Below are 12,311 nucleotides of genomic sequence, written 5' to 3'. Positions count from 1 at the left end.
GAAACGCTGAGTCTTACTGTTTTACCAGTTGGAGAAAAAGAAGGCTGACGGTAGATTCACTGCACTAATCTCATGTTCTTTCTCTCCCTCCGTCCCTGTCTGTCTCCGTCACTGCTCTATAATACATCTGCATTCCATTTGTCTTCGTCTCACTCCCCATCTGTCCCCTTCATCTTCTCCTCTTTCTCTCCCCCTTTATCTCTGGCTCGCTTTCCCTTTCTCTTCCTTCCCTCCGACAGGAAATCTGAGATGGAGCTGAAGAGGAAGCAGGAAGAGGAGGAGAGGAAGAGGAGGGAGGAGGAGGAGAGGAAGATGCAGGTGGGTGTTGGGTCTTTGGCTTTTGTTGTTTTGGTTCACTGGATGGATCTCTAACACCGAGGGGGGAATCCACAGAGAATGGATTGCTGATTGAATCATGAATTGTGCATCACAGCTGCTATCTGCCCCGTCTCACGGTCCGAGTCATGAAATCTGTTCATGATACCACAGCACAAACACGGCCATGCCGCTGTGCAGCTGAGTGCCATTTTCCCCTTTTTGCAGAGGGAGAGGGATGGAATTATATGGTTGTATCATAATCATATTTTTTAATCAATTTCTTTTCATGCTTTTATTTCTAAAAATGATATATAGGGGAGATTTGTTCATTTATCCTCCGTGACACGACTGTCACTGCATCTCAGTGTAAATGAGTGTGAGCGGACACCTTATAAATGGGTCTGGCTGGTAGCACTGATCTCTGTGGGTAGGACCGTTCTCACAATGACTCCTCATTTACATCGAACGGGCTGATTTAGCATCAAACGTCAGCATTTTTACCTTATTTAAATCAAGCAAATATCTCAGGAAAAGCCAGTGCCTTTGGGGTCACAGACCGTACATAAGTGGACGTAGTCATCGTGATGTCACCCAGTGGTTTATGGACTGTAGGTTTGAAGCCTCGCGGGTGGATGTGATGAACATAATCGGCAGAGCAGCTCTCGAGCAGCAGCATACTGGATCTGGATCCATCTGGATTCTGGTTTCAAGCTGTTACCAAATCTAGCTTCATAATTCAAGGTCCACTTTGAAAGCAACACGGGGTCATTTTGATATTGAAGAAAACTTAGAAACGTGAATATTCCCAGGCAAGTTTTAGAAGAATAGTTTTTCCCTCTATCAATGTTAAGTGGATTCATGGGTGTTTATTCATGATGGGCGTCGATGTTAATGAGCTTATTAGACATTGTACGTTGCATTAAATCCAAAAACATCTGAATCTGGGACGAAAACTACACATAATCAATGACTGTAATTTAATATGAGAAAAGTAAAGAAAAATGAGGAATGGAAGAGTTCCAGGGCAAACAGGCCTGATTCATAGAGCAGGCTGATGTAGTACTGGTATGATTATAAAGTAAAAGTAGATACCGTGTAACGTGAAGTAAATATTAAGTCTAGCAAGTTAAAGATTTTGAAAGTGACACCTTAGAGTAAGTTTGATCAAACGTCAGGTCTATTTGCTTTAAGAGGTCTTTGTGTAATCGAGTTATTTCACAGTGTAACAGATTTTCTGAACTCGCATGTGACTTTGTCCTTTTGTCATCATCCTAAACTCAAACACTCAACGTGTTCAGGTAATGTCCAGCTTAACGTGTAACTTAACGTGTAACTAAGAAAAATGCAAAACAATAGTGGGCAAGGAGCTTAGAGATGAATCTGACTTCCCACACGTCGACAAATATGAGTTACACCTTGAATTTGATGGATTTACAATTCTATTGGTTTGAAGTTTAAGTAAGGATGAAAAATACAATAATGTGTAGAAAGATAAAGACCTCTCATCCAGGTCTACAAATCAAGCCCTGAAACCCTGACATGTTCTTGAACAAGAAGAAATCAGACAAAATGATGAAATCATTTCAAGTGTGTATTGTAATCCTAGAGTAACTGGTCTAGTATCCATCATCACTGAAAACCAGTGGATCTTATTGGTCATCATGGAAAAATTAGGTTTTCAGACTTTGAGGAAATCTTTTCATTCTTACAAATCACACTAAACAGACGTTTAACTGCAAAACTTGCCTGAGAATCCTCATGTTTTTAGGTTTTCTTCCATATCAAAGTAATACAGTGATGGTTGTCTGTACATCCATGGGTACACTGCAAAAAGTACCTTCACTTTGACCATTCAGCATACTTTTAATAATATGACAAACGAATATAAGTTTAAAAACGAGGGGCTCATGGTATACTCCTCAGCTAAATCATTTGTTTTCTTGCTGCATGTCAGACTGTTGAATGCCCTCCAGACTGCAGGGACACCGGCTCTGGAAGTCTCTCCTGGATTCGGATTTGGTGGCAGACATCTCAGTGACCGATATCTAAAGCAGGTTGAATGAAACCTGCAGCATCAGTCTTGCTTTCAAACAGCAACACTTAGTGTGACCGAGCAGCGAGATGGCGGCTTTCACGCTTCACAGGCTTTCATGTTTATCATCCAGCGTGTCTCTGTCCAGCCCATCTGTTGCCGTGGCTGCGGCTGCTTCCTGTGGTTCCCCGGGGTCGCCCGCCCGGCTCGGATCAAGTGCAGATTTTAGTGGCGAGTGGCCGTTTAGATCAAAGCTGCTGGCCGGGGGCCCGGAGCCCCAGGCCGGGTTACCTACCGATGTTCTCCACCTCCGCCAGCTCCCGGCTGTCGGGCTTCTCAGCACGCTCGCTCTCCCGTAAATATTCATGAGCGACTCTTAACAGGGCTCTGGATTTAACGAAGGGCAGTGACATGAATTTTATTTCTCTCTTTATAATCGAAATGTAATGTGAAGCATTTGGAAGTGACATTTGCTGTTATTTAAAGATTGTTGGCGTGAGACCAAAGTTCATATCCATAACTTTACAAACTGTATTTTTATTCCGGTGGGTTGAAATCATTCAGCAAAGACATGATTCTGCTGATCCATCATGGCCTGTAACTGCCTGATCCACGACGAGTCCAGGAATCCAACCCACAACAAGCTTCCGTGCAGATCTAAAAGAGCGATGCATTTCATAAATGATGTAGTTTGAACATTTGCAAGTCAAACAGCAGTCTTAAGTATGTTTGTCTGTTTTTAATTAGAGCAACTGTTCACAGTGTACTTTAAAGAAATGATCAGTGAGCAGATGTTACTGCACAGTGTGAAACGCTAGTATGAAGCCTTTAGTCTCTCCAGGGAGCTGAGTGAAGTCTGATGAATGTCCTCAAGTGATGTCACTTGAGTCGGCTTCAATACAATATAAATGTGGAGGTGTGGAGGAGAAGTGGTCTTAATAGTCTCTGCTGCAGACTAGAGGCTCCAGGATACTACTGTAGCACAACACACCCTGTTATTATAGTAACGTTACATCCTGGTACCCAACACACAGAGAGACCTGTTGTTATAGTAACATTACATCCTGGTACCCAACACACAGAGAGACCTGTTGTTATAGTAACGTTACATCCTGGTACCCAACACACAGAGAGACCTGTTGTTATAGTAACGTTACATCCTGGTACCCAACACACAGAGAGACCTCTTGTTATAGTAACGTTACATCCTGGTACCGAACACACAGAGAGACCTGTTGTTATAGTAACGTTACATCCTGGTACCCAACACACAGAGAGACTTGTTGTTATAGTAACGTTACATCCTGGTACCCAACACACAGAGAGACCTGTTGTTATAGTAACGTTACATCCTGGTACCCAACACACAGAGAGACCTGTTGTTATAGTAACGTTACATCCTGGTACCGAACACACAGAGAGACCTGTTGTTATAGTAACGTTACATCCTGGTACCCAACACACAGAGAGACCTGTTGTTATAGTAACGTTACATCCTGGTACCCAACACACAGAGAGACCTCTTGTTATAGTAACGTTACATCCTGGTACCGAACACACAGAGAGACCTGTTGTTATAGTAACGTTACATCCTGGTACCCAACACACAGAGAGACCTGTTGTTATAGTAACGTTACATCCTGGTACCCAACACACAGAGAGACCTGTTGTTATAGTAACGTTACATCCTGGTACCCAACACACAGAGAGACCTGTTGTTATAGTAACGTTACATCCTGGTACCCAACACACAGAGAGACCTGTTGTTATAGTAACGTTACATCCTGGTACCCAACACACAGAGAGACCTGTTGTTAACGTTACATCCTGGTACCCAACACACAGAGAGACCTGTTGTTATAGTAACGTTACATCCTGGTACCCAACACACAGAGAGACCTGTTGTTATAGTAACGTTACATCCTGGTACCCAACATACAGCAAACGGTCAAACAGGAAGGAGGAGCTGCTGGACTGAATCCGGTCAGTGAACCAGCTGTTTATAAAACCAACATGGGGAAAAGTGGACGATACGCTTTTTGTAGTCCATTATTGTAGTTTCTCCAGGGCAGACGCACGTCAATCACCGTACCGATCATCAGCTGTCAATCATCAGCAGCATTATAATGACATAGCTTAGTGAAAGTCCGGTCGGATTCTCTGAGCGCTGCGTCGTCTTTTCCTAAATCCTGCTGAGTTCTCCTTCCAACTTTCCTTAACTTTAGTTGCATAATAATTCTGTACAATAATAGTTGCCCAATAATCGTGGGCACACATATTCTCCTCAGAAAGCCAAAACCTCACTTTTACTTTCTTAAATACTGGATACCTCCTCAGTGTTTCAGATGAAGATGAACTTCATGTAACAACGTTCTTCATGTCCTTCCTGAGCCGGTCAAGGAGCCGTTGTTTCATGAAGGAAGGTGGAGACGGGAGCATTAATCACCCGGGTTCAGCCTCACCCCTTCACTCGCCGTCCCTCCTTCCTCCTAACGAGCAGGGCGGAGGAGATGAACCCCCCTCGCTGCACCTCCTCATCTGCTGTTAGTAGGAAGGTTGAGGGGAGTCCATGTGTTCATAGCGGTGTCTTCTGCTTTCATGAATACTAACACGTGACCTCTGGTCCATTCAGCTTAGATTGTTTTTGGTGTTTACACTGCATCTGCAGCTAAAAATCAGTCTGTTGTTGTATATCAGTTCATCAGTTTAATCTATCAGAGACAAGAAAACCGTGAATCAATCAGTCCAAAATGTCATCTTCTAATTGCTCGTTTGGTCAGATCAACTGTCCAGAACCTAAAGATATGCAGATTGTAAATGATATGAAACATAGAAAAGTAGAACATCCTCACATTGAGAACCAGAGAGTGAGTTTGCTTTCACAAGTCCATTGTGTTTTTCTTTGTTGAGCTTATTCTGCATGTTCTCTTCAGCCTAGACATCCATCAAACATCAGATTCTGCTGAGTCAGACACACACTCTACATGTCTCTGGGTTCTCTTCCTCCAACTGGGTTGGATTATCTTCTCACTGCGATCAGTCTCTGCTCTGATTGGTAGCTGTTTCCAGTCTTCACGGGGTCACCGGAGACGGGGACTCGCTGTGAGAGTGGAGAGTTTAGTCGTACTTCTTGTGGTGGCGATATCACAACCGTTTCTGAATTCTAGCAGTATTTTTATAGCACCCAGACCTGCTTTATAATCAAAAAAGACACGGAAATCTCACTTTCTACAATATGAGAGCGTTAATGAATTTAGGCAGTAATGCGTGTAACCATCTCATTCGGATCTGCTCCAAAGTGTAATTGCTTCCTATCTTGGCCCGTGCTGCAACCTCGCCGTTTCATGAAAATCACGCCGGTCGCCTTTTCTATAATCCTGCTGACAAACAGACAAACAAACCCAAAACATAACCTGCCTGGTGGAGATAATTATAGATGACTGACAGATAAATAATCAACAACAACAAAGTTGGGTGTCTCCCACATAGTGGATTTAAACGCTGTTTACAACAGAAGTGTGTTGTTTTGCAGCAGCGTGACCAGCCAATCACAGCTCACCTTGAGACGAAACAGCGTGTTGTTGTGAACTTGAAATGAAAGTGCGTGGAGGTACACTTTGTGATGCGGTGCAGCTCCAGACGTCTGCATGTCAGGTAACCAGCTGGCTTGTTGTTAGATGGATCTGAAAGGGAACTTTACAAAGTCCTGAGCTTTAAGGCAGCTTTAAGCTCCTTTAAGGGGACGCAGCAGAACTGGATCTGGCAGAAACATCACACATGCAGATGGTAGACAACTGCACTCCGACGCTTCCACACAGAAACATATGTTAACAACAGCAGAGACGATGGGCGACGGGCAGTCAAGTGTGTGTGTGTGTGTGTGTGTGTGTGTGTGTGTGCAGGAGGAGATGGAAGTGCAGCTGCAGGTGGAGCGGGAGGAGGACGCGTCTCGGCAGACCGTCCTGGAGCAGGAGAGGAGGGACAGGGAGCTGGCTCTGAGGATCGCCCAGAGCGAGTCGGAGCTCATCCCCGAGGAGGTGCAGATAGACGCCGGCCTGCGCAGGTAACCATGAGCTACCACGTCCGTGTCCCGCCGCAGCAGCAGCATCAGCCGCCCCACGGTCTCACTTTTATACCTAGTTCTGATATACATTAGTGACGGGGGAAAGAGCGGCCGCTCCCAAGCTCACAATCCTTCATGGGGTCTTTTGTTTCCACTGAACCAGACCCTGGAAGTGAATTTAGGCTCCGATCAGGAGGTGTGGTTGGTAAGCAGACGTGACTGTGTTTTTGGTTACACGTTCTATGGCAACATGAACACAGTAGCCTTATTATGTGCATTATTATCGTATCTGTAGTACTAACTGTCCCATTAGAGAAGAAGATGAATGTAATAATGAGTGAACTCTTTCTGCTTCCCAGTCCAGGATGTTTGTCAGGTTCCAGGGTCTGACAGGGTTCAGGTCTCCAGTTTGACAGGAAACTGGCAGGACAGCCTCCCACCAATCATTTAAAAGGATCTGCTGTGGTGCTTTACTCACATTATGTTCCGTGTGGGTTCAACATTCACTCGCTGTAGTAAAAAAAACACTGAATATTTTATGATGCTTAAGCCCGAGCAAACCATGGATAATGGATCACAGTCTGTCAGCAGCAGAAGGGCTGAAAACCAGTCGCACTTCCTGTTTCACACTTTGACATTTTGTAGACTGGAAGTTTGTTCACCCCTGGACTTCTTTCCAACAACTTCTTGACAAGTTTTCTTATTTATTTAAATCCATCTGGAGAGACAAGCGTCTCCATTCCATCCTGTCTTTAACCATTTTCTTCTTCTTGTTTTTTTTCCTCCCAGTAACGGCTCCTCAGTTCCATCGTCCCCAGAGAGAGCAGCGTAAGAGCCGGCGATTTAACCCCTTTAATTGAATCCCCCATCCCACCTGCCCTTTGACCTTTCAAACCATAACCAACCCCTGCATGCTGTAACAATCTGCCAGCCGAGCACAACCCTGTATCCAACTAACAGTGGCACCAGTTTAACAGAGCGCACTCTGGTCTTTCTTTCATATTTGTAGTAGAAGAAGTATTAATTGTCCACGTTTGAACAAAGTCATCGTTGCACTGACGTGATTGTCTCCACCAGAAACGGGATCTGGGCCCGGTTTTATCAAACTTCTGAGGATTATAAGAGAATCGCTCTACATATTTTTTCAGAGATTAGTACTCTTTTTGTTGTTTAGTAAATTAAGTCCTAAAGTAGAGAATTGAGTTTTTGGAGAAAAAGTGAAACCTTAGGAAGTAATGTAGAGATTCTAATTTTATAAAAAAAATAATTCATATTAGAATAATGAAATAAATAATAAGAATTCAAGCAGAAAACATGTTAATTCTCTCCGGTCAGATCGATGGACGATAATTTGAACCGTTCCTGTAATTACCACCTGTGGCCACAGAGGCCGCTGTTGTGCAGGAAGTCACATATCATTTTGAATAAATTGATTAAAAAGCAACTTGACTTGTTTTAGCTTGAATACATAAATGCACAAAAAGTGTATTTAGTTCCAAGTTGCTCTTTAAATGTTTTGTATGTGATATATAATATAATATAATACTCACCAAAATCCAATATAACTTATAACTATAACTAAATGCAGGGTTTAAATTGTAGGAAAATGTACAAAATAAAAAATAAAAAACTAGAGTAGGGAGGAAAGTGTGCTGCTGTTGGAGTTCTCTATATTATAGAGAAATTCAGCTTTATCTTCACAAGTGGGTATGGAGATGTCGTAGGTCTCCTCGTATCTAAATGATATGTATTGCATCAGATGATGCTACAGCGTATTGTTCATGATGAGCAACATGACAAAGAAGCCACTTTTAACCAGCATAAGAGATTTAAACAGTCTTACATCAAAACCTTTTATTCTTAGCTTTATTTAATTGCAATTAAAGTGAAGCATGTCTACTATTATCTCCCACTTCCAGCTGTTTGATAAATCCGGGCCGCGTCCTCTGATCAGAATCACTCCTGGATGAGACCTTCCCTCCTGTTGATTGGTTGTGTTACATTGTTTAGTGCCGCTCCGTCTTATAATCCTATAATCTTCTGTTTGCAGCTCTGCTGGAACCACAATGCTCAAGAGCTTGACCATGTAGGTTCCTTCTCAGTCCCGACACACCCGACACCTCCAGCTACACCCATGCTAGATGTAGAGAGGCTGCATGACTCGGATGTGGTCCTCTAGTCTGTCGTGATTTCCACCGTCTGTTTAGCTTGGAAGGTCAAACCGCTTCAGCGCTGCGTCCCGAGATCGCGTCAGTATTTAGCGTCGTTAGGCTTCAGCCTCCCTCGCACTTCTCTCTGCACTCACCCTGCAGCGCCACCTACAGAGTCGAGGCTTCACGTCATGAGTAAGCTGTAGTTACTCCAGTCGGACGCTGGAGTGGTGCATCGTAGTACTTTACACACCAGGTGGTTCCGGTCCACAGTCCTCTACTTCTCTGAAGTCTGTTTTGTTCGTCCATCATCCCAAATATCTCTGCAGTATTTAACACATTTCTGGTGGTGATGAGACGAGCAGCACGAACATCATTAGGATCAAACTGTACATTCGGCTGGCTTTTTGACTAAGTACTAATAAGATATTCTACTTGTGGGTGACAAACAATCTGCATAGACAAACTAACATTTAAACCACATGACAGTTAAACCGTATCGTCCGTGATGTCCACAGGAAGTCACATAGAAAACATGGCTACACATTTAGTTTCTGTTCTTTCTCCCTTCTCTTCTTTCCCTGTTTCAACCCTAGAAATGACATGTACATGCTACTCAGTGGTGTGTAGGAATATCATGATAATATGGAGGAAACGTCCTGCACAGAAGTTATACATAACACAACATTTACACAAGTATAGTGTCAGTGTGTTTATTTATCTATTTCACGCTCACAAGCAAAATCATTTCCTTTTCATTCTTTAATTTAGTTACTTTCCAGGTTTAACACACATTCCAAACATGTTCATTTTATAAAATATTATCTAAAACAAACCATGTATGACATAGCTGCTCCACATTGACCAGCTGCAGCATTTAGATGCTGTTTATCAGCAATACAACCATATTAAATATTTCAATCAATATTGCGACTCTTACTTGAGTTAAGGATGTTAATATTTCCAACGTAAAAACTGCAGGACTCTTAACATTGGAGGTCAACGTTTACGTCCAATATTCATGTTTAGGCTGCTCAACACTTAGTTCAAGTAAAACGGTGTTAAACCAAAACCAAAGTCTTCCTGAAACTTGTCCAAAGAGTTTTCCCTTCCTAAACAAAACTATGAAAATGTTTTATCATACTTTATTTGACCTTAATCTGATATTATTGGAACGGGCATTAAGCAGATTCATTCCTAAAACACCCTGATGTTTTTGTTTTATTTATTTTGTATTATTAAAATTGTTTTGTTGCAAATTAGTAGCATGTAAATGTAATTTCTAGGAGTTGCTTTAGTGGTACCTTATATTGTCTTCTTCTACATAGACCTCATCCTCTTATATCTTCTATCTATTTTATGTCCCTTCTCTTCTGTCCTAAATCCTCTACTCCTCCTCCTTCCTCGTCTTATTTATCTACTATGAGTTTCTGTGTCGTCAGTATTTAGTAAATTTGTTTGTCACAAAAACACCTCGTCCAACAACATACTAACTTTTCCAAACTGGGGCCGTCATGCTTTTTAGGGAAGAAATGGCGAAGGAAATGACTGAACTTCTGGCTAGGTGGGTAGAAACCATTGGTTCAAGCTGAATCGCCGTCTCCAGTCAAAATCTTCACACAATCAAGTGTTTCAATTGAGCAGATTTTTGATCATAAGAGAGACATGTGATGCAGCGAATCCTCGACAAGCGTCCCGTTCATGTTGTTGATTGTTGATGATCAAACCTCAAATTCAAGTATTCTTGATGATTCCTTTAGAATTCCTTTCATATCCATTGCAGGTGTTTTATGGTGACCTTTAACCTTTTCCTGGTTACCTTAATAGATGACAGACTTGATTTGAGTGCAGCCGTGGATAGAAGGTGGATGTTGCAGGTCTAGTAGAGCTGTGCTATTTCTAACCTTTAGACAGCCGGTGACCTCAACAGGTGAAAGGTGACTTGAAGCCACATTCAGAGTGCAGCTTCACCGTGGCTGAATGTCGTGTTCCTCTCAGGCCTCGCTGTCTCTCCTCCTGCCTCCCCTGTTCATCTGTCTGTGGCTAATTGGCTCAGGCCGCCTCTCACTACGCTTCAGTCCCACAGCGACAGGAAGTAGCAACAGAAGGTGACTGCGGCGCTCAGCCACTTAGCTCGCTGCCAAAAGCCAAAGCGCGTGCCTTTTGGGAACACGGTGCAGCCGCCTTCAGTCCAAAGCCAGCTCCCCGCTAATCATGTAGACGCAGCGTCGGCCAATAGCGTTAGAGAAGCGGCAGGGTCCCGCCTCCAACGTCCCAGTGTTCTAAAAAGGGCAAATCCTGGTCACAGATTAATCAGGCCTGTCAGCAGCCAAGCAGCATGCCAACAGCAAGACTCACAGCTGGAGAGGAGCTGTACGCTTTAAACTGTCATTCATTATTTAGCAGATTGAACCGCCACTCCACGCCATCACACCAGAAGCCTTTTGACTCCTGGAGACTGAAACAGCATGCATTTTAATGAGATCAGACCCTATAGTTCCACTGTAGACATCTCTCTCTCTCTCCTTTACTACGATGCTGCTAATCTGTCACTCCTGTTGTTCCTCGCTTTCACCTTAACTTGTGCAATGAACCACTCTTACTTATATCTGTTGTATTGAATCTGTAATTCTTTCAGGTGGGTGGAGTTTACAGGGAAAGGTGGTGCTTTCTGAACTGAACACATAACTGATGGTCAGAAAATGTAGTGAGAAATATCAAACAGGATTCATAGTATTTTTCGGGGTCAGTAGGTGTCACACATCTGGGGACGTCCTTATAAGGGTTTGTTCCATCTGACTGTAAACTCCACCCATCTATTCCTTTAGAAGTGAATCCATTACTTGCAAATGCCGAATGAAACACATGCAGAATGAACGGAATAACCCGCCCTCTTGCGTTCCCTGCTGCCGGTTTCCCCACAACCCTCTGCTGGTGGCCGTTTGTTGCTGACTTCCTGTGCCCCCCTTGTCTTGTTTCCCATGTTAGAGGTCCACAGGTCCAGGCCTCCAAGGCCGCCGCCGGGGCCAAGAAGTACGAGCTGAGCAAGTGGAAGTACGCTGAGCTGCGGGATGCCATCAACACCTCATGTGGTGAGTGTGACGTCTAGTTTGTCATATATTCCTCCTACACACACTTGGTGCAGGCCAACACGCTGCTGGAATGGATCCATGGGTCCTGACATCCTGTAAACCCAGTCAAAATGGAAACCCTGCACGCTTCATTTGTAACAATCTTATCTGCAAATGAATTCTTTGAAGCCCATAATTGCTACGCAGAGGATGAACCAGTTTACTTTGATTGACCCTATGATCTCTCCAGCAGTGCTTTGATCAGCTTCAAACGCGTTCCTCTAATAAACACCTTGGTATGTTGATGGACTACTAACTAAAAAACTGATTTTCATGAACCTCTGTGATGAATATTCTTTATTCTCAAAGAATGAATCTAAATGTCGTTGGACTGACTGCATGACTTTCATTTAGGGCCACGCACTTTGTTTTTATCTTTGCATTGCAAAGCTATGAAAGTTTAGGTAAATGTAACCTCATCCCCATCAAACGGAGAGCTTCGTTCCCACACCACTCACTCTGTTTGTTGAACTCTGCCCCGGCTTATGGCCACTTCTCTCATGTGGGAGGGAATCGCTGGTCGAGCACAGCGGAGAACGTCTCTTTCAACAAGAGCTCCTCATGATGATACCACAATTGGTGCTTTCAACCAATGGTGCTTTCAACATCTGCCGTCA

General features: G+C 43.4%; 1 protein-coding gene across 6 annotated transcripts in view; it reads left to right on the top strand.

The window, feature by feature from the left end:
• The window catches only part of myo6a (myosin VIa), a 137,126-nt gene that overhangs the window by 114,222 nt on the left and 10,593 nt on the right, over positions 1-12,311 (top strand). For 2 of the 6 annotated variants that reach the window (XM_084029909.1, XM_084029908.1), the window contains exons 27-32: positions 240-318; positions 6,253-6,413; positions 7,203-7,241; positions 8,464-8,499; positions 10,089-10,127; positions 11,552-11,655. In XM_084029909.1, the coding sequence (XP_083886035.1) occupies positions 240-318; positions 6,253-6,413; positions 7,203-7,241; positions 8,464-8,499; positions 10,089-10,127; positions 11,552-11,655 (458 nt within the window). The remainder of the gene's footprint in view (positions 1-239; positions 319-6,252; positions 6,414-7,202; positions 7,242-8,463; positions 8,500-10,088; positions 10,128-11,551; positions 11,656-12,311) is intronic. The other 4 variants (XM_084029913.1, XM_084029912.1, XM_084029910.1 and 1 more) reach the window with 3 other exon arrangements.

This window comes from Eutrigla gurnardus, assembly GCF_963514095.1.
Source record: "Eutrigla gurnardus genome assembly, chromosome: 16".
Lineage (NCBI taxonomy): Eukaryota > Metazoa > Chordata > Actinopteri > Perciformes > Triglidae > Eutrigla > Eutrigla gurnardus.
Note: the sequence above shows the minus strand (reverse complement) of the source record. Positions and strands in the feature narration are given on the sequence as shown.